This window comes from Pinus tabuliformis, chromosome 6 (genome assembly GCF_031772625.1).
Source record: "Pinus tabuliformis cultivar Carrire ecotype Pingquan chromosome 6, CPIR1, whole genome shotgun sequence".
NCBI lineage: Eukaryota > Viridiplantae > Streptophyta > Pinopsida > Pinales > Pinaceae > Pinus > Pinus tabuliformis.
In genome coordinates, this window is record NC_142292.1 from 949,191,695 (window position 1) to 949,215,501 (window position 23,807).

At 39.2% G+C, this 23,807-nt stretch overlaps 1 protein-coding gene across 2 annotated transcripts in view; it reads right to left on the reverse strand.

Annotated features, from left to right (window-relative positions):
- LOC149262093 (endoribonuclease YBEY, chloroplastic-like) overlaps positions 1–23,803 on the reverse strand; it is a 154,000-nt gene extending 130,197 nt beyond the window's left edge. Inside the window, exon 1 of one of the 2 annotated variants that reach the window (XM_089423319.1) lies at positions 22,984–23,803. In XM_089423319.1, the coding sequence (XP_089279445.1) occupies positions 22,984–23,427 (444 nt within the window). In that variant the 5' untranslated portion in view covers positions 23,428–23,803. The remainder of the gene's footprint in view (positions 1–22,983) is intronic. The other variant, XM_089423313.1, reaches the window with a different exon arrangement.
- Positions 23,804–23,807: the final 4 nt, after the last annotated feature.

The window sequence follows — 23,807 nt, forward strand, 5'->3', positions numbered from 1 at the left end:
ACTTAATTGAAGAATAAGCCAACTAAATTGTGAGTTTTCTGCTTATACGTTGTTTTACTTCGTCACAGAAGCGTGTACACGCTGGTTCACTTAACTGAAGTAGCGTATATGTTTTTGGGCATTTGAAAAGTTTGATTAATCTGATAATACTGATTCACCCCCCCTCTCAGTATTATTTCCAACAGAAGACTCCTTGACAAAGAAATTCATGACATCAAAGGAAGGAGCTCTTCAAGCAGCTGGTTGACGAGATGTTGTAGGTCACTAATTAAGAGGGAGCCTCAAAACAAGTTTCTTACTTGGAAGAAACTTAGAAATTCCTAAGCCAAGAGGGAGCTTAGGTACATTCCTTCCGTAGGAATGAGTACATTTTGTTATTGGAATCGATATGTCCTCCCTAATTGAGAGGGAGAGATAAACACATCATTTTGGTCTTCACCTGGGAAGACAGAATGGAGGTTTGGGTAATCATCTGGCATCCGATACTCTTTGAGGATGAGATAGGGCATCCAAGATAAGAGTAGTCGTGGACCCATATTCTTTGAGCACTGGCTATTCAAGATAAGAATAGTCCAAAGTAGGTTATACTCTGTGAACACTCAGGTGGAGTATGTACCTTGAGAGACAATGATTACGGTGTCTATGAAACATTGGTCTCACCAGCATTGTGCTCTGATCATGTGGATAGAGTTGTTAGTCAAGGCCTTCCTATGTGACAATGTTGGTTGATATGATGTTAGGCAGGTGGGTTACCAATCCGATTCTTCTTATGAGAAATTATAATTCTTCAGATTGAAAATGACCAAGTGTTGATTTTTGGTAGCATTGGATGTGCTCTAAGCCTCAAAATTTGCAGAGAGGCTAGGACACATGTATTCTAGAATACCCAGAAATCATTTTGGGAAATTCCACCCAAAAACAATTTTATTAAAATAATTAATTATTTTTAATGGGTGCCTAAGTCTAAACTTAGGAAATTAAAATAATTAAAGGGTATTAATCAAACTAAGGGTGAAACTTCTGGAAGAAGATGGAGATCGAGTCCAAATGATCTGAGCCATTGATTAGAATCTAATTTGGGTCGTTGATTACTCAACTGGAGGATTATAAGAAGGACTTCGATGGGCATTTGAAAAACACATCGGAGAGAGATCAAGAGATCGAATTTCTCAGAGAGGGCAGCACAGCAGTTACTACAGAATCAATCAAGGAGATTTCTTGCAGTGAGGGGCAGGGATAATTTTCCGATTGGAGGTTCCTGATCCGGGAATACATCACAAAGAAGGCAGAGAGAGATCCAGAAGAAGCAGCGCGAAGACCACGTTGGGCAGCGTAGGCTAACGCAAAAGCAGCGTAGAGCCTGAGAGGAGATCTGTATTTTGCTGGAGAAATCGAGTTCTAGAGCCAGAAGTCGAGATGTAAGACCAGGAGAGCAGAAGTCAAAGTTCAAGAAGCAAAACGATCAGCGAGGAGGAGTGATGCAGGACCCAGAAGCAGTGACGCAAAACAACATAGTGATTGCGCAGAAACTGCGTAGAGGCTGCTAAGGGCTAGCCATTCAGTGGCTGGATCAGTCTTGGGTCGCAAGTGATAGTGTGAGATATCACTCACTAATCTCTCTGTCAGCCAGACTCTCTGTATTGGATAGCCAGCAAGGCATACAAAGGTTGTATTCAGAAATTACTGCGTAATATTACAAACCCTCAGTTGTTGCACTAGTTTTCTTGAATTGGGTTTTTCCGGGGACATTTGTCAAAAAACAACGGTGTCATGTGTTGTGTAATTCTTTCTTGCTCAATTTCTTGTTTCCACATTTAATTTAATTGGTGAAGGCTGCAGTGTATTAGTTTCGGTATTTGTTGTAGGATGCAGTAAATAATTTGTTCAGTAATTAACAAATAGAAGGAACTTAATCAATTCTTGCAGTAGAAATTTGGGCCTTCCAAATTTTCACATGGTATCAGAGCACAGGTGAAGCAAGAGAGCAAAGCCAGAAGAGCCCAGCGTTGAAGAGAAGGATGGAAGTTGAAGTGCTGCATAGGCAACAAATCGAATCCCCAGAGGGATTGCATAGTCCAGGCCAGCAGGGCAAAATTTTCGTGGGAAAATCTCTCTCTGAGTGAGTCGACAAAGAGAAAGATTTACAAATCGAAGTTTGTCAGTGTCAGAGGGAGCAACATAGAGCAGTTTTCTAGTGAGACACAGTTTTTTGCAGCAGTTGCTGGGGCAGAAAAGTGTCAAAAGGAAGAAAGAGACATTGTTGAGGGAATTTCTTCCTCAAAGAATTCCTAGCCAAGGAATTTGATTTCTCTATTGCTGAGCAACAGTAGAAAGGAGCAGATCTACTAACTCTAGCTGGGAGTGCGTAGGCTAGCCTAGTGCTGCACAGAGGAGAGAGGAGGTAGTTCGACAATTCGTTGGCAGAGATGGCAGCTAGTGGGTTAAGAGATCAGGATCAGTTGGAGGGGGCATCCAACTATGTGATCTGGAAGGCAAGGATCTCATGCCTTCTGGATGAGCAGCATGATCCGAAGGCTGCATCCGTAAAGATCGAGGAGGAGTTTTACATGATTGCCCAGAAACCTCCAGGGGAGAGGTGGGGTGATCTAGAACTGTAAGTTTGAAAGAACTACAAATGGGCAAGATCCTTGAGGAGTCCACCTCTTAGATCAAAACCTTGCTACGGGAGTCCATATCAGAAGTAGTAGGATGGACCAGTGTCAATTGGTGCAGATGAGTGTCAGAGTGACAGTTGTAGTGGCTAGGAGCGCTAGAGACTGAGCAGCGCAAAGCAGAGTTGGCATAGTGCAGAGTCAGCAGCAACACAGAGGCTTCAGAGGGTCAGCGCAGAGACTAGCAGTAGTCAAAACTCCAGCAACACATGCATCACGCTGAACACCTGTTCAATATTTTGGATGATTTTCCATTGCAGTTGGAGCAGAGTTGCAGTGCAGACGCAGTTGGCAGCAGCAGCACAGATGCAGCTTTTGCACAGTAGTTGGTGGGCAGTGATGTCAGACATCAACAGCACAGAGGAAGATGTTACAGAGTCAGGATAATGCTTCAACAGGTTGCATTACTAGAACACATTCCTCACTAAGAGGGAGTGTTGATTTCTGGTACCATCGGATGTGCTCTAAGCCTCAAAATTTGCAGGGAGGCTAGGACACATGTATTCCAGAAAACCCAGAAATCGTTTTGGGTAATTCCACCCAAAAACAGTTTTATTAAAATAATTAATTATTTTTAATGGGTGCCTAAGTCTAAACTTAGGAAATTAAAATAATTAAAGGGTATTAATCAAACTGAGGGTGAAACTTCTAGAAGAAGACAGAGATCAAGTCCAAATGATCTGAGCCATTGATTATAATCTAATCTGGGTTGTTGATTACTCAACTGGAGGATTATAAGAAGGAATTTGATGGACATTTGACAAACACATCGGAGAGAGATCAAGAGATCGAATTTCTCAGAGAGGGCAGCGCAACAATTGCTAGAGAATCGATCGAGGATATTTCTTACAGTGAGGGGCAGGGATAATTTTCCGGTTGGAGGTTCCTAATTCGGGAATACATCGCAAAGAAGGCAGAGAGAGATCTAGAAGAAGCAGCGCAGAGACCACATTGGGCAGCGTAGGCTGACGCAGAAGCAGCGTAGAGCCTGAGAGGAGATCCTTATTTTGCTGGAGAAGTTGTGTTTTGGAGCCAAATGCCGGGGTGTGAGACTGGCAGGGCAAAAGTCAAAGTTCCAGAAGCAAAACGACCAACTAGAAGGAGTGACGCAGGCCCAGAAGAAGTGACCCAGAACAACACAGTGATTGTGCAGAAATTGCGTAGAGGCTGGATCAGTCTTGGATCGCCAGTGGTAGTGTGAGATATCTCTCACTAATCTCTCTGTCAGTCAAATTCTCTGTATTGGATAGCCAGCAAGATATCCAAAGATTGTATTCAGAAATCACTGCTTAATATTACAAACACTCAGTTGTTGCACCGGTTTTCCCGCATCGGGTTTTTTCGGGGACATTTGTCCAAAAATAACGGTGTCATGTGTTGTGTATTTCTTTCTTGCTCAGTTTCTTGTTCCGCATTTAATTTAATTGGTGAAGGCTGCAATGTATTAGTTTCGGTATTTGCTGTAGGATGCAGTAAATAATTTGTTCATTAATTAACAAATAGAAGGAATTTAATCAGTTGCTACAGTAGAAATTTGGACCTTTCAAATTTTCACACCAAGTACCATTATGAATAGCTCCCTAGTTAAAAGGGAGTGTTGTAAAATGTAACTAGGTTCGGTCTTCATAATGACATGTAATTATAATCTTTGTAAACGATGAAAAGAAGAGAATAAAATTATTATTGTAAGACTTGCTTCATGGGTTTCATGAGCAAGGGATTTCATTTTAGATGGCTCCCACTGAAAGCCTTAAGATTTGTCATTAAAGTCAAAGAGTCAATGTCATGTATGAAGAGCTCTTCTTGAGCATGTGTAAATTGTTTATAAGTCTATATAGCCCTCCAACGACAAGCACACAGTCCTCTCTTCATGTCAGCTTCAAGATAAGGTGACACACTCATGTCGGCTTCTCATTATGGAGACACATCCATTCAGATGTCCATGTCGGTTTAATTATATAGGACGAATTACTATATATATGAGGCTAGGCTCTTCGCATTAGCACAGTCCAAGACATCGGATATCTTTGAGATTTCAGAGAGTGATTACAGAGTTCGGATGAGAGAAAAGGAGCTCGGTCTAAGGTACAATAATGGAGATTGGGTACTGTTGGGACTCAGAAATGTCATATTTTCATCCACCTTTTTCTTCACTATTCCTTACATTTCATCATCCCATTAACCTTTTATCATATCATTTTCATAAATACATTGGGTTTCACCTTCTTATTTTCCATTTTATTCATTTTTGTATTACAAGTGAATTTATGATTAAATATTAGAAAATATACATATTTTTATATATATCTCAAGAATATGTGAGTTTTGTGATGTGTAGGAAATATGTGAAGAATTAATTCCAAGAGACTTCTCAAATATCTCCTCCACCATATTAAGGAGATAATTATTCAAGTCTATTCCTGAGGAGAAGATCATGGAGGATTTGGTTGGCATATCTTATCCAAGATATGTGAGAGATGTGTGGAGGATTCAAAAGGATCATATTTTGTAATAATGGGAAAGTAGTTGAGAGTGCTTGAGAGAATATTGGATATGTAATTATGAGATGGTTATCTTCTTCATGTATATAAGAGAGTGCTCTCTCTTCATTTGGGAGGATAGAAATTAGCTTTAAGAGATAGTTTTGTAATTAGGAGAAGGGGATTCTTAGCTTTGATTTATATTCTTTTATTGTTACACTTTCATGATTTGTTATTTGGTTCTTGTAATATAATTTAAGATATCTTTATTGTTGTGAGCTCACATATGTTGTTTGTCATTCAAATTCTTCACATGTTGTATTGCTTTTCCCTTATGCAATTTCTTGCTTTTATAGTTAATGTTTCAATGCCTTCCTAGATTAATTTGATTTCAGTAATTTAGATTAGATTAGATTGGATTAGTTCCACTTCGGTCTTGCATATATAGTGCATGTGCCTCGTAAGCCTACGAACCTCGGATTGACAAATTAAATAGTTGGGCAAGTACTACAACAAAATTAAACAATAATATTTTCACCCAACATTTTGGCGCCGTTGCCGGGGAGGCACGATGGATTGAAGTTTAGTTTGATTTTTCATGCAAGTGTGTTTAGACATGTTCCTAACTCTGAGGTGTTAAGGCGGTAAGACATGGGGAACAGCCTACGCATCGCATTCGAGATACCGTAACGGGCTCGACCTCTTATGGATCAGGGCATGTAGGGTGTGTTTACATTTATGCAAGTGTGAATTTCAATTTCTGCAAGTGTGTTTGATTTTCGCAACTGTGAAGAGTGTTTGATGAATTCATGGTTCATGGTTGTAGTTGAAGAATTCGATTACTCAATTAATGAGCAGTCCTTGTAAGAGGGTTTAATTGAGTATTGAATTCAAGATTATTTCTGTGGTCCTTTTGTTTTTAATTCAATTTTTAGTGTGCTGATTTGGAAGAGTTTTTGTGAACTAAAACCTTGTAAAAGGATTAAAAACTCAAACACTTATTAGCACTTTGTTTTTAGAATCTCTTTCAACATGGTTTTATAATGAGTGTCAGCTTGGAACTACTCACTCAGATCCTTGCAGAAGTCGGAATCTCCTCTTCCCTGGAAAAGGAGATCTTGACAAGAATTGAAAGTTCAACTACTCCCCACGAAATAAACGAAGATTCAATATCTAAAGAATCCTGCTTATCTGATGGCAAACAATCATTCGAACAGGAATTCGAGGAAGAAGAACAGCATATCGGAGAAGAAGAAGAGGAGTTACAACATGATCTAAGTGAGAGAAACTGTGCCTATCAAAGCTTTATCGAACAATGGTTCCAGGTAAGTACTATATTAGATTCATGTTTTTATTTTTTAGTTGATTTGCAGTCACAACAACTAGACTCATTCACTCTTGAATATTTTCATCCATCATTTAAAAAATTGCTACTGAATATATTGTTGTTACTGCTACGTGAATGGCTTCATTGGAAGTTTAATTACACGTAACTAATTTTTAAATTCTAATTAGTATGGAGTAGCTAGGCTTTCATTTTCAGTTTTGCTTTTACCTAAAATAAGTATGCTCTCCTCCGCGCTTAGTGCGATCGCGAGGATCAGAAAATAGGGATGATTTAGACTAATTTCAGGAATAAATAAATTCATGTTTTGCAATATGCCTAATCGATTTTATCGTTAATTTGCAAATCATTTTTTGCTGAAACTGTGTCTCGCTTGCAATTGATTGCGTTTTCTGGCCATACTAAAACCTGCAGCAAGCAATTAGATGATAAAACCTGCAAAAACAATTAAATTTGAAGGTTCATCATTTCGCCTAGGGCCAATAAAAAAAACTGTGAGTTTCGAACTTGTAAGTTTCTGTCTCCGTCTATTCATTTATGGCTGAGTCGTAGCGATGCCATCTCTCCGCCTAGTGTTTCATAAATCTGCAGCTAGCAGCAACAAACCAAAACGATGAGCAACAAACAAATGAAAGCGCAATAAAATGAAAGATAATCCTTTGTTTGCATATTTCGAAAGCTGGGATTTTCTCCCGTGATTAATTCTCACGTTTAATTTGGGTTTCATAACAAAAACTAGGATACTATGCGGATGTTGATTGAGAAATATGGGCCAAAATGCACCGTTGTTACACTATCTTTCGCATCTCAAGATAATAGGAACCAAATCCCATAAGTATCACTATCATATAACTATTTTTATGGATTGGCCATCCTAAATTTTCTGTCCGTCGGCATACTTTATTGAGATTAAATGATTATGTTGTTGCTTATTTGACGGATCCCTTCCTTATTGGCTGCGAGTTTTTCTCCATCGTTTCTCTTGGAGGAAGCATTCTTATCATGGGATATAAACAAATCCAGCCGAAAGAGGTAATGAAACCACTGTTGCATGATATTATTAGAGTTATTTTAACAACTCGTGCTAGCTTTCTGAGGCAGGGAATTTTGGTGATACGTTGTGATCATACATCATGGGCTCTTAGACACGTGAATCCCCATTAGTGTATTCGTATTCCACAGTTTATACTGGTAGGTCAAGAGAAGCATTTATATGCGCTGGACAGCTGGATTTCTTCTTACGAGAATCTCCTGAAGGAATGAAAACTATGGGTGAGATCGTGAGTTGAGGCTACTGTCTTCAGGTCACGGGCCTTTAGAATTAACCAATTACCTTTTCTCGTGGTGAATTAGAGTCATTCATTCCAAAGCAAGTAATTCTGGGTTGTCTGTCAGGTCGTAATATGCAGATTTCATAAGTTGTTACAGCCATCATGAAAAAAAAAATGCTTATGCCTATGCCTCTAGTAGGCATACTACTGTAGTATTCTTTCGTACATGACATGATTCTAAACGCTACTGAGAGCAACCAATAAATGAGTGGGGGGCCAAGGATCACGACATGCATTTCTCTATTTCAGGGCGTGCAGACTCCTTCAGGAATATTTGGGGTGTGCTTGCGTTGCTAGTTTATTTATCGATACAGGAGAGTTCCTTCTGTTTCTTGCCAATACGGCATGTACAACCCACACCCTTCAATAGAAAATCCACCTCATCTTAAAACCATACCTAAACCTAGTTTCCCTCTTGAGATCTGTCATCATCATCATAGCCTAATATGATCTGAACAAAGATGTGAGAACAGCAATCCCGTGCAGCAATCAAACGTAAAATCTTCAAAAAGGACATTATCCAAAGATGTAAAAAATGTCATCAGTTTCTGCGATATGCAAAACTCAACCCATATTTCCTTTCTTGTCCGGCGCACTTGTAAATTGGGTTGGATTATCTTCTGAGAAAAGCTCAATCCGGAGCCCTAGATGTACCATGCAAGATAGGAGAAGAAATTGCTGATACCTTCTGCAAGCCAAGAGTCAAGCCATGGGTTGCATTTTATTTTGATATATCTTGTCTGATAACATTTTGCTTTCAGGATTTTACGCCTAGAGGCGACATGCTGACACCAGGCACTCAGAGGAGATGTTTGACTCACAAAGGATTTTGCACCAGAACGAAACTGGAAATTGGCCCACGAGCTTTATGTCGATTCTTATGCTTATGCTGGATTTTATGCCAGAAGCTGATTGTTTTCTCATGCTCACTATCTCCATTTTACACACTGCTTCATTACACTAATGTTCATGATGCCAGGATCGTCTGCTTGATGATTTTTACTAGATACTTATGAACGCTACAATTGAATGTTTTGAATATTCCACTATATCTGATGATGTACAGGTCCAATCTTGCAGAGAAGTAAGTGAGATTATTGCAGAAAATCGATGCGAATCATACTCTGCCCAACTTTCAATTGCTTGAATGAATTTAACAATGCATCCAAGAAACCTATTTAACTTTCAGAACTTTACTGACATGAATCAGCAAGAAACTGAAGATTTGCTAGCGCTGAGACAGTGTTGCTCTACTTTGCAAAGCATGCCAAGGAATGGAGATCTGACTTTGATTTTGCCTATTTTGTTTTTCTTTTGGTCTTTTCCTTTGTTGTGTATTATCAACATAAATAAAATAAAATAAAAGACCATAACAATTATAAAACCATGAAAATTGCAAATGGACCTTTCAATAAATTCCTGAAAACAATACGAACGCATGTTTTTACGCTTAACACTAATTTGTTTTCTTGAAGTCACTTTGACAGCCATCGATGATGAAATCAGCGCCAGCGACAGGTTAACACACACTTTCTTTTTTTTTTGCTCACATTTGTACTTATTCTCGCATCTTACGTTGTACAATGCTCTCACGAAGTTTTCATACAGGATTTGTACAAAGTTTTTTTCAGGTTTCGGAAATGATCGCATTTCACTGCTGAAGTGATTTTCAAAGATCACACAACTTTTTGAGAAACATGCTTTCATAAACAGCTAGAAGGAGCTGTAACTCATCATAAACATCATGACGTTTGTTGATATCCAGCAACTCTTTTTTGCACCTCTTGATGTTTGATGTTACACAGCAACCATGCTATACACCAACATTTCCACTTTTTCCATTATCCATGCTGTGACACTGTAACATTTCTCCTTCAAAGCCGATTGACCATCCTGGTGTTGAAGCCTATTTTCCATTACCTTATCTTTCACGACTTCATGCACGCCTATTTTTCTGAATCACATACATTCCTTTATCCTTTTCAGTTTATTGCCTTCTAGTTTGCCTTCTGAATAAAACTCATTCCCTTTCCATGATTACATTGCCTTGTTTTTTTCGCCATGCTGATCCACACTGCTTGTCCGTGAGTTCTTTCCATTTATAGTCCTACCAAATCTTTTTGTACAAACTCGCGTTGACTGATGTGGGATTCCTTAAGGCCCACCTTTCAACAATTCTTGCCCCATCGACATCAGCACCTTATCTGGGAAATAGACTAGAGTTCCTTTTGGGTACCTTGAGACTTGCATGCCTCAATGGCAAGTTTTCTCGCTGACAATCATGGGAATACATCAATGTCCCTTGATCGTCAGATCTTGCAAATGGCTCGACGTCAACACCTCTATTCGCATTCGCAAGATGTACCCGGGTACCTTGGCACTCATTGACATCAATGGTGAGTTTGCCTCGCATTGGTTAACGGCATGCATCAATGGCCGGTAATCCAATGATCTCTTTTCATGCTCGACATCAACACATTCTTTTGCATGATTAGACTTGTACCATCAGTTTTGTAGCAGACGAAGACTATACACTTTTTCACGACTCCCTCAACAGTTACAGCAGCATGAATTCTGATCTATGAGAGTACCACAGTTCCACTTTCAGCGTTTATCTTTTCCATGATTCAGCATCAGCAGTTTAGATTCCTTCATTTCCCAGGATCCAGGTACAACAACATCAATCACATTTTCCTGATCCAGCAGCAGCAGCGACTACATTCCTATTGCATGGTTCATCATTCTTGGGTAAGTAGAGGTATGTTGTTTTCTAATCTTTAATCATGCAATTCCTTATATGCTAACTTGAATATTTTGGCAAATTCCCTCACCATGCTACATTTCCTGTCATGAGCCATGTCAAGTTGCATGAGGACATGCAACCAATTCAGTTGGGGGGGGGACCTATATTCACTACATATTCACTACCATGATTCCATTTCTTCACCACTATCACTCCATTTTTTTCTCATTTATTTTCCAACGATACTTTGTTGCACTTTGCTTCATACGCAATATTACAAAAGGGCTTTCTTATGCACATTATGATTTTCAGTGAGTGTTTACATTATTATTGAAGAAAAGAGAACAGAAAACGAAATGAATGTTGTTAACACAAGAACCAACATTCTTTGTATTCATGGTTGTCACACAAGAACCAACCATAAGAAAATGTAAGTTGTTACTCATGTCTTTCACATATCCTGGAAACATTCATTATTAAAAGATATCATCATGTAAAGCCAAAGTTCAAGATGCCAAATGTTCTTAAAGAGAGCCATGCATGGTTGCATGAGGACATGCAACAAGTTTAGTTGGGGAGGATGTCGGGACTCAAAAATGTCATATTTTCATCCACCTTTTTCTTCACTATTCCTTACATTTCATCATCACATTAACCTTTTATCATATCATTTTCATAAATACATTTGGGTTTCACCTTCTTATTTTCCATTTTCTTCATTTTTGTATTACAAGTGAATTTATGATTAAATATTAGAAAATATACATATTTTTATATATATCTCAAGAATATGTGAGTTTTGTGATGTGTAGGAAATATGTGAAGAATTAATTCCAAGAGACTTCTCAAATATCTCCTCCACCATATTAAGGAGATAATTATTCAAGTCTATTCCTGAGGAGAAGATCATGGAGGATTTGGTTGGCATATCTTATCCAAGATATGTGAGAGATGTGTGGAGGATTCAAAGGGATCATATATTGTAATAATGGGAAAGTAGTTGAGAGTGCTTGAGAGAATATTGGATATGTAATTATGAGATGGTTATCTTCTTCATGTATATAAGAGAGTGCTCTCTCTTCATTTGGGAAGATAGAGATTAGCTTTAAGAGATAGTTTTGTAATTAGGAGAAGGGGATTCTTAGCTTTGATTTATATTCTTTTATTGTTACACTTTCATGATTTGTTATTTGGTTCTTGTAATATAATTTACGATATCTTTCTTGTTGTGAGCTCACATATGTTGTTTGTCATTCAAATTCTTCACATGTTGTATTGCTTTTCCCTTATGCAATTTCTTGCTTTTATAGTTAATGTTTCAATGCCTTCCTAGATTAATTTGATTTCAGTAATTTAGATTAGATTAGATTGGATTGGATTAGTTCCACTTCGGTCCTGCATATATAGTGCATGTGCCTCGTAAGCCTACGAACCTCGGATTGACAAATTAAATAGTTGGGCAAGTACTACAACAAAATTAAACAATAATATTTTCACCCAACAGGTACTGTCAAGGGAATTCAGATCCCTCTTAAGTTCAGATCACAGTGACAACAAGGAGTATTGGAGGGCCAGCGAAATATTGTCTAGGATAGCACATGTTCGGATCTCCACAGTTCGGATCCCTCTAAAGCTCGGTTCACAGTGACAGCAAGACATATTCGGATGTGATCACAGTTAAGAAGTTCAGGTGAATTTCTAAAGGAAGATGAAGGGACGACGAGATGTTGCCTTACAGTGAAGAGTCTCTTTGTCTAAGTGTCACATCAAGTGCAGAGAAGCAGTAATGGTGACATAACAGTTTGTTGGTGATACTATTGTGATGAGGTATCATCTCAGTGATGTGGGTTTAGTAAAGGAAACAGTGTTGTCAAGGCAGCGATGAAGATCCCGATATCAAGGGAATGATGAAGATCTCGGTGGAAGAGAAGTCAAGAAGACGATTAACTAGAGAATGTGTGTCTTGGTCTTGGAGTGGCTACTAGATCAGGGGTCTTGGTCTTGGTATTCGTCAATTGGAATCTCTATAAGAAGAATTTGTGCGGGTTTTCCTCTCAAATAGTGAGAGGTTTTGACCCTAGCTGATAGCCTACATTCTGTGTCTCTTGTCTATTTATGTTCATGCATTGGTTATTGTTTGATGAAGAAGAACACTAATAAACTAAGAAGAAGAAGATCCTAATCTAAAGAAGTAAAAAGCATTCACAAGCAGTCACTAATTGAAGACAAATCACCTAATGCTAATGGCCTAGATTTCTCAACACTCTGGTCCTCTGTCTTCCATGGCTGAAACTGAAAGGAGATTCTTCTCCAACCCTGATACATATAACAACTAGTTCACCTCCATGATACCTTCTACGTCCATCTAGAACTCGATACTCCCAGTGTCGTCGATTGCATACTTAGCCTTGTCACCAAGCTCCACATTTACATCTTGGGCCCCGTAACCATGCTGGTGAAGAGATCCTAAGATCCCATGTTAATTTTTGGTATGTTCTATGCTTAAAAGCAATTTAATTCAATTTTCTTATTAGCCCAATATCAATATCCAGTTTAGCAATCACATCAGCATGATAGTAAAATGCAGATAGAACATAAACATAAACAGTAGAAGACAAGCCAAGACAAGAGGACACAAGATGTGGCACCAGCCAGGGACAAACCCCAATGTGGGGAAACCCTTGATCAATTCTTCTTATATTCTTCAATAGTTCAGTAGAGAGAGAGATCGTACAAATATACAAATCTAATATTTTATGACAGCAACAACAAACCCTAACCAGCAAAGTCAACGTTGGTCAAACAGGTCAGATTTGACCTCCAAATCAGCTCGGTCAAAGCCCAGTCCACTCGACCTCCAACAGCAACATGAATCAGCCCAAAACAGTCTAAAAATCTAGTCAAATGATGGTCAACAAAAATCAACCTGCGGCCAGCAACTAGGCAGTCAATGTTGGTCAAACCAGAGGTCAGATCACCTTGGTTTGCGTGCCCAAATCTGCGGCTTGCCAAGGAGAAGCAGCCTCACCCAATCCGCAGTCCAAGAGAGGTCAACGTTGGTCAACGTTGTCCAAAACAGCAGCTCAGAAATTCGGTCAAACTGGTCAATGCAGCCCTAAACAGAAATGTCCTACTTCTTCCTTCGCACGTGTGAGAGATTTTGCCCAGATCTGCATACCCAAACAAGTGAGGAGAGAGAGAAATGTGAGGATGAGATGATGGAAGAATGAGTTTAGGTCTCCTCCTTTTATATGCAACGTTGAGGATAAGCTGGGTGTGAAAATGCACGTTTTGCTTGCTGGTCGACCTTGACAATTTGTCAATAATATAAATAAATTCATATCTCCATATATACATGTCGGAATTGGATGATCTTTAGATCAATCCTACACCTCTCGGAGAGACGAAACCAAGAAAAATATCAGCTGCCATAAATAAGGTGACCCATATGGAGTTTGGCCCTAGTTGCCAATTTTAACATCCTGTCATATGACGAGATGCTCCATTGTCCACAAACTAAACACCTCTCATGACGATTCTAGAAAGGAAAGATACTAGGGCGAAGTTTTTCTTGAACTTCTCTGCAATCTCCTCCATTTGCGCAATAGTTGTTGTAGCAGTCTTGCCCTTGCCCTTCTTTTTGTTAGGACACTGACTGGAAAAATGCCCAAACTTATGATAAGCAAAGCATTTAACTTTGCTCATGTCCTTTTCCTTCTTGTTCTGTGAAGATGCTCCTCCACCCTAGTTCTACTTGGCCTTCACTTTGCCCTTTTTCGCTTGTGCAGCAAGAGCAACTTCATCTTTCTCCTCACCGCCCTTTCGTTGTCCTCCGGTCAAGGAATTTTCCCAAATCTCCTTCTAGGTGAAGTCATCCCATAACCGACTCCAATCAAGAAGTTGTTGACGAGCAAGAATCACATCCACAAAAGTGGGCCACTGCTTCACGCACCCCTTTAGAGCAACTTTGACCAGCTCTGAATCATGCATAGTTTCCCCAACAGCTGCAAGCTCATCATGAGCCTGTTGGACTCTTGTGAGATAAGATGTCACGGTCTCAAATCTGTTCATTTTAATACTATTCAACTTCTCTTTCAGCACCATTTTCCTGTTCTCATTTGTACTCTGATAAAGATCGGACAAAGCTAACCACACCTGTCTTCCGGTGTCCTTCCTTGATATGTGGGGGCTTATGTGATCCCTCACAACATCCAAAATTATGCAACTCGCTTTCATATCCTCCGCCCTATGCTCAGCGGCAAGATTCGGATCTGAAGGAACTTGTACGTCTCTACTCACTAAATCCCATAGACCATTCAACTTCAGAATCCAGGTAATTCACTCCTTCCAAGGGCTTAAGTTTGATATCACATCTAACCTGCCTTCATATCTCAAACTGAACAATGACGCCATCTCCACAAATCAACCACAGCCACAAAACCCAACAACAAAATTTAAGAAATAATTTTGCTGCAAAAAAAGGTAAACTCGCTATTGCAAAGCCTCGTGATCGCAGATCTCTCTTTCACGGTCTTCTAGATAGCTCTAATACCATGTTAAATTTCTAATACCAGCCAAAGTTATTTTCACACGACAAATTAATTTGTCCCCAACAGTTTATTTATTTACCCAAATAAACACAGATTTACCAAAAAATACAATCACTGGTATTTTTAACTTCTAGAATTAAAAATATGCAGCAGAAATAAACTTGAGAGATCAATCACACATTGCAACAATTAATTAACCCACAATCAATTCTCGATCATTTCATTATCTAGACAATATGGGTTTTTCAACCCACAAAATACAAGGAAAAATATAAATCTGGAACCTACAACTCGGCGCCCTCAAAATGAATTCGATCTAGGTAAATCGGCCTCAAGGAAATCTGCCTCCAAATGAAATCAACCTGAAGAACTCAACCTCGAGCAAATCAATCTGCACCCTACCACAAATGCGCGCTGAGAACACCCCAGCGCTCCAACAACTTGGCCTCCTCTCGATAAATACAATCTCTCTCCAGCAACTCGGCCCTGTAATCTCCTCCTACTCGGCCTCCCTGGATTCACACAAACCCACTCACACTTCTCTTTGTCTATGCACTGGTCCACTGAGCCACTCACACTACAGAGAAAATCACTCTCTCTGAATGATGACTCAATCACACAACTTGTGCTCTTTGTCTTGTGTCTTCAACTCCTCACTAGGATCCCTTTATAATCTTCATCGAGTCCAAATCCCTAACCCCAATCTCCCTTCTAGAACCATCTTGGAGATAAATGGTTGAGATTGTTTCCAAGTCACTTAAATAATTAAATTATTTATCTTTAGAAAATAACTCAATAGTACACAATAAGTAATTGACTTTAATTATTGTACTTTTCCTAAGTTAGACTTAGGAAAGAAGACATAAATCACTAGCATAGGCAAATAATGTCTTCCACATGCTAAGACACCAAGCCAATGTAGAAGACCTTCTGAAGCTACTCACAACAACAACTACTTGTGAAGCCCTAATTGAGATAGCGTGTTCCATCTATCCCTATTCCATACTTACCACTTTCCCTCTTACATTACAAGCCCTATATTCCACATCCATTCTTCGGGTTCAACTGAGCATTGGTTCTCTGAAATTTGACGCCCATACATCCGTCATACCTAGGTAGGGCCCAAAGCTTTGCCCTCAGAGAAAGAAAAGGAAAGACCATATATGACCATAAAAAAAAAATCAAAAGATAATCATAATGCAAAATATGAGCAGGACATACACGATAGCATGTGGGCAAAAGCCTAGCACAAACTCTACCTCAACCATTATGGCCATCATCCAATTCTTCGGCACATGTTGCTCTCTTACATCACAATAAAGGAGCCCTTGCATGTTCCAACCCCGATGGGCAACGAGTTGCCTCATCATTAAGGGGTAATACAATTGTTATACATCATACAAAGCAAGCTCTAACCCTTCGAGCTACGAGCAGTAATACAAAGAAAAATCAAGAAAAAGTAAAAGGCTCGTAAAAGGCTTGTATCTGATACAAACGGCAAGTTGGTATCTCATGCATCCACGATTGCTCCCTCCTCACATCTATACACTTAGGATTAGAATCCCCATCATGTTGGTCCCTTTGACCATGGCACTTGGCCATGAATTCTTCTCCCCTCTATTCCATCATTATTATTCACTAGCACCTATCGATTGAAGGGTGGACTGAGGAAATGTTACTTCCCCTTAGGGACTAGAAACACTTAACAAGGTTGTCCTTACTCCTACCTAGGGAGGAAACAACTTTTGCGAGCTCAAAGCCTTGATTTTAGAAAGGAAGTCTTGTTTGAAGTGTTAAATGGCCCTTTACTTTCAAGCTTGGTTCACTTAGATGCAAAAATGATTATTGTACTTGATGATTGGTTGTTTGCACTAGACTTTGTGTTGTGATCGTCAGGTAGTTCCACATCCATGACCTAGGCACCTCACCAACAAGTACCTAGGCCTCCAAAGGAGCACATTGGCATCCACAGGTGAAGCGTTGAGAGCCATGGGACTCCAAGCAACAACATAGCATCACACAAACCCCTGGGCACCTCCCGCACCCAAAGCATCCTGGCACTTTTCCCTACATTTGATGACTTTTTGGGATGATGCACTTGGACCCAGCATGCCCCCAAGTCGGCCTTAGCACTTTGAGAGGGATGTTCATCTAGGGCCCAGATGAGGATAGTCTCATCCCTTGAGACATGGGAGGGCTAGCACCACCTTGGAAGCCCTCAACGTTGGAGCAGAGACTGACACTAATGGCCATTTAGAGATCCATGAGACCACCTTTTGTGCCCCAAGTTGGATTTTCATGTCCATAGAGGGATATCGACAGAGACTTGAGGGCCAACCCTCAGAGGATGAGTTTTAGAGGCTTCTACAACTTGCTTGGCACTCAAAAGCCTCAACGCATGCCACATAGAGCTCAACGCATGGATGACGTCAGCATTTTTTGATCTACAACTCACACATGTGAGCAAATCATGTGATTTTTATCTAAGCTAGTTGGTTGGCTTGTAATCCAATGTATCATTGTGACTTCACTTGTTTTCCTAGGGACTTTTAGGCTAATTAGACATTATGCCTCCTCATATAAATAGAGGAGAGGATCGTTTTGTTAATCATCATCCCTTCGAGATTTCAGTGTCTCTTAGGAGAATTTCGGCCTTCTTTCCTAGTGGGAGAGATGTGACCTATAGAATGAAACTTGTATTGGAGCTATTTCTTTGTCTTTGAAGAAGTTATCTTGGATGAATGATAGATTATTTCATGCATGTTATCTTATAAGTGAGGCTTGTATTTGATAAATTTTGCTCTATGTCTAACGTATGGAATATATTGGTAATCTAGGGTTTTTCTTTTGTGCCCTAATTTGTTGAAAACCAATTGTATAGAAGCTAGATATTGTTATTGCATGGCTTACTCATTATATAACAAGTGAATGGTATTCCCCTTGGGAACTCATGTTGTAGCTCTCCCAAGTTCCTTTGATCCCTCACAAAGATAATAGTTAGGGTTTTAATATTGATGCATTGATATGTACATCTTGCAATCACAGTCTCAACAGTTTAATATTGTTCTTGAAAAGGTCTAGGAGTGGTATGCAACATGGATTTTGAGATGCATTAAAACTTTGCCCATGGCATGTCCATAAGCATCTACTTCAATTTCAAAATCTTGTTGAATGTTAAGCAACATGAGGGAAAAAACAATCCCTACTCTACACTTGATCTTGTTGAGCACTTCCTATTGCATTCCCTAACTAAATTTGATATGTTCACAGTTCAGTGCATCCAGTGAGTGCATGACACATCTTCTGGCTTAAAAGTTTAACAGTCTTTACGAAGAAAATAATATCATCAATGTCTAAGAAGTTGCATCAGTATGTACATCTCCCAATCATAGTCTAAATGGTTTAATATTGTTCCTAAAAAGTCTAGGAGTGGTGTGCAACAAGGATTTCGAGATGCATTAGAACTACGCCCAAGGACATCCATTTCGATTTCAAAATCTTGATTCTTGTTGAATGTTGGGGAATGTGAGGGCAAGAACAATCACTACTCCATGCTTGATATCAGCAGGTGCTTTCTATTGCATGATTCCCCAACTAAATTTGATATGTTCACATTTCAATGCATTTATTGAATGCATGACATGGGAAAAGTGAGCAATAAATTTCCACGACTTATTAGTCATTCCCAAGAAGACTTTTGAACCATCGTAATTCATGAATTTTCTTTGGTAATGGCTTATTGATTATGGTAGAAATCACCAGCAAATAAATGCTTAGTCCATCTTGGTTCACATGGAGTCCAAGATAAAGGAGTTTATGTTGCCCAAATGTACACTTTTTCATATTTACCAATAGCTTTTCTTGCACAATGTTGTAAATATTTGGTCGAGACACTACAAGTGCTCCTTCTAGGCTTCTTGAACACAAGAATGTTACCTAGATACACATTTGCTAATAATTAAGATACAATATCCACACTTCATTCAACGTCCTCGTGAATGTTGCAATGGCATTAATAAGATCAAATGGCACCACCAGCCATTCCAATAGTCCTTGGCAAGTCTTAAAGGTTGTCTTCCAATTATCTTGTATCTTGATTCAAATTTGATCATAACTTGACTTCAAATTGATCTAGCTAAACAAATTTACTACTTCAAGTTGATCCAATATGTCATGTATGCAAAACAATGCATATTGATTCTTAATAATGATCATGTTGGGAATTCAATAACCCATGCACATTCTCTAAGTATTGTCCTCGAAACTAGAACAATGGTTGATCCACATGGTGAAGAGTTGAGGTGGATGTGCCCTTTATCTAGAACTCATGAATCTACCTCGTTATCTCTTCATTCTCGAGTAATGAAGTTTTGCATAGTGCCCCAAAAAACAAAACAAATCCCAATTGCAAGTTAATGCTATGCTTGATTGTGCAACTTGCAGGAATACCTTAAGTTTCTTAAGACACCATTTGATAGCATTGTAGAAAGCCATCAACTTGTTTCTGCTTACCAAACTTCTCATGTTTCATCAAAACTTCATGCAATTACACCAAGACTAGTTCTTCAAATTCTAGTGCCCATTGCAAAAGGGAATCTGTCCTTTCTTCTCTAATCAAATAACAAATCCAAATTATCTTTGGGCCTAAATAAAATTTTGAGATTCTACCATTGAAAACAATGTTAATCCTTTTGTGTTGACACTAAATAGGCTTTTCCATTTTTGAGTAATTTGCATAAAGTCTTATGTCATCAATAGATTGCATCATTATCTAACAAGTAAGCATTGTCAAAATGGACACCACACAAACAAATGCACCAAATCAAACTCTGCTTCGTCAATTAAGTATGCTTCTTGACTACTAGTTCTGGGATTAAGTCTCATTGGATTCCAATATCAAATATTGCAGTGACAATCTCCTTCTTAATCTAGACCTTGATAAAGAATAATTTTTCATGCTTAGTGCAGTGTGGATGGATAGCTAACATTAGAGAAATCTCTTCACTGGCAATGTCAACTATTGATAACTCTCTTTCTCCCTACTCTGTCTATCTAGACTTTTGGCGCTTCTCCAAGTGAAGCTTCCAACAATCCTCTTTCAATTGTCCATTAACAAGCCTCTAGCAACCGTGATGTCACTCCATACTAATGGTACTTTCTTTGTCAACACCATAGTCAATCCTTGATTCAAAGATTTGGAATGTTTTGTTGCATGGTCGCATTAAAGTGACTTACACACCATCCATGACAATAGAGCCCTTTTTCACTAAATGCCTCCTCCAGTTACTTTCCACTTCTACTAACTTCATTTTATGAAAAGGGTCATTTTATTGTAACCCGACCCCTATAGCTTTATATTTCTCATTTCTAAATATCATACATAAGGATCGATTGGATTAAATAGGTCAGGTTGTACAGAAATCTCAGCTTCGCACATAGTTTATCTAAACTCATTTTATGAATTCCTTGTGATATCAAGAGCACGTTGAGTTAATTTATGTTTGCAGCATGAATATTTTAATTTTTACAACTTAAATCGTTATCCTAACAGTGATCAACATTAGTCGTCTCGTTTAAGCTTAAAACTATAGTAAATATTGATTAGTCCGCTTGACGAGAACAGACGATTGATGAAAGTTTCAATCTGACAACCGATATGTTATATCAGGTCCAGAGATAATCGCATTTTAAACGCCCTTTCTCGACCCAATATGATCCAAGGGTTGTGGTTGTTTTAATCTGATGGCCACAATCCCATATCAATTCGAGAAATGAGCCCTCGTTAACACCCTTTCGGTGACCCAATGCGATCCGATCGTTTGTGCAATGGTTGATCAACGCTCTGTAATCTGCATCGAGCGCAGGGTTACACGGAATTTAAGCAGCTCAAAACCGCTCAATGGACTAGACAGGGTATGACATATTGTTCTACCGTGAGTGAAAATTTAAAACGTTTTAATGGAAAATTATGCCTCATCTACACCTTACATGCCACTCAAATTAATGTAATGTGGAAGTAATACAAACCTTAGTAACTAAACAATGTGACCATTAGCCCTCATTTCCGCCTACATGCAACAAAACCCTCCGGTGACTACCATTTCTACTGAATCTACAAACCAAGGTGAAAATCGATGCAATTCGACCACAGGAGCACAAGTAAGTAACTCAAGTTCTTAATTGACGTTGTATATTCATCCTTGAAGTAGTCCCTTAAGAAATTTGGTGTTAGAATGATGGAGGAGCCGTCAAACGAAGCTTTCATTAATGACTTAGCCCAAATTAGGGACAATGTTGTGCAAAACATAGATATTTTTAGCTTGAGACAGAGTCTAGAACCAACATCAAAAGGTTTCCACCGGGATTAGTGTCTAGTAAAATCTGGAATCCTCGGGGCCACCTTACATATTGTTCATTTCGACCCTGATACCATTTTTCTCTTAGCAAAACATTATGACCTGAAGTTTAGAGACATTGTCTGTGCTGAAACTGATAAGATTTTCCTAGAGGTGTTTGAACAAGCGTTCGCTAAAATGCTCAATTTACCCTCCACTGGTAGAGATATTACAGATAAGGAATTGAATGACGACTTCCTAACTTGAGATGAGAAGGAAAAGCTAGAATTTTATCATGGTCTACTTAAAAACCCTAATGAAAAAACAAAAGTGGAGCTGCCAGTATCAACTGAATTGTTGAAACCCCTCTTCCAAACAATGACCTCACTTCTAGCTGTTATTTTCGGTCATTCTAACAATTCAGAAATGGATGAAGCGATGCTCATGACTCTGAGGCAAATAATTTCAAACTCTTACGAGGTTATTATATGCTGGTAAAATTGGTAGTCGAATCTTATTGACATGATCAATTGTTTGGACAAATTAAATATAACTAGTTCGCTCTTTCCATTTAACCATTATAGGGCAACATTTCCACCTTGGTCTCCACTTTGAGAGAGGATACTAAATTCAATAGTGATAGATTATTGAAGGTCCTAATAAGGCTCAAAATGATACTATCCATTTGGCTCTTTTCAGGAATACCCATGTACAGTGCTGCTACAATTATTGTCAAAGGCTGCAGCATTTGAATAATGCAGATCATATATCCATCCCGATACACCTTTTTGCCATTGTGATAACCAATTCCTGCCCCGAGTACTTGAATTTAACTATACAATTCATCTTTCATCTCCTTTGTCTAAGATCAAGTTTTAACCATAAACTGTGCGCAAAACTTTGGAAACATATGCAAAACCTAAGTTACATGAAATCAACTACAGAATTGGAACCGAATAAAGAACCAACTATATATCATCAAATTTTTGGATAGAGGATAATGACATATATATAGATAAAAAGAAATGGATATATAAAATAAAATTCTATTAATGTCCAACAAAAATGACCATGAAGGTAGGTCAACGGGACTAAAATAGTACATCAAGCTTATATACAGAGTGGGAACGTGAAGCAATTCCTAAGTCAATGATAAAAGCAGAAGAAGAAGATAAAGACTTAAATATCTAAATAAAAACTAAACGTCTAGCTGAGAGAGAATATTAAGATAAGGTGCAAATAAGAGAGGGATAGCCATGAAAACAAATTTGTATAAAATTTATGTTTCAGGGATAACTTTAAAAAAATGTATATATAACAGGAGATTAAAAAAGAGCTCCCATTAATATTAATCCGCAAAACTGGGTACTAATCAAAGAGAGAGTTCCAACATCACAAACTCATAAGAGCAGACTGCTATAAAAAAATCCAAATTTGTGTGTTTTAAAATGGAAACATTAGGGTATTATGGCCAACACAAATGCTACACAATAGGTCAACATTGCTGAACAAAGGTAGGGGACGTACGAGGACTTCTTCGTCGACTGGCATTCCCTCCCCAATCCCAACTTTAACATCCAACTCCAGCTCTCTCTCTTCCGGGACCTTATTGGGAGCCGATCGCCTTCTCATTCTTATCTTCCGAAACCACCTGACGACGGATAAAGAGCCCATCAGCCGGGCTCCTCGAAGATGACACTCTCCCCGGGGCTCCCATGGCGGCTGGAACCCAATGAAGCCCCCGGGGACGGCCGGCATGGCCATGTGACCTCCTCTGGATCTTAGTATAGAAGTTGCCATGGCGGCCCGAGGAGTGAAAGGGGTGGAAGCCAGTCCCATGGGAGCCACGTTCGAGCACCAGGAGGTTCTCAATAGGCCGTCGTTATGCAGAGAGGCCGCCGAAATTTGCATGTTGAGGAGCCGTGGAGAGGCAGCCCGTATGATAGAGTTGCAGCGCCACAAGGCCACCATTGACCTCTTATTGATGTCCTTGTGGTATGTAAATTCCTTTGGCTTGAGTTATCTTAAGTAAATTCCACCTTACATTAATTGATAATAACAATGATAGCCATTCCCATGGCCCTGTATTCCGTTTTGGGAGGACATGGCCCTCCAATGTTCACAGTTCTGCCCTACAGGCCACTATATTTGTGGAATATGTTTTCGAAGCATGGCTATTGCTCCCCTCTATGAAAGCACCGCACAAAAGCTTTTATCCCTGCCTGACCGCGGCGTAAATAGCCAGTGTCAATTCAGGGTGAGTGTGGCTGTGCTGGTGTGTGTGAACGCGGCGCAAACGGCCACGGTCAAATCTAGGCCACTCTAGAGTCCTATTCCTCTGCTGGTGTGTG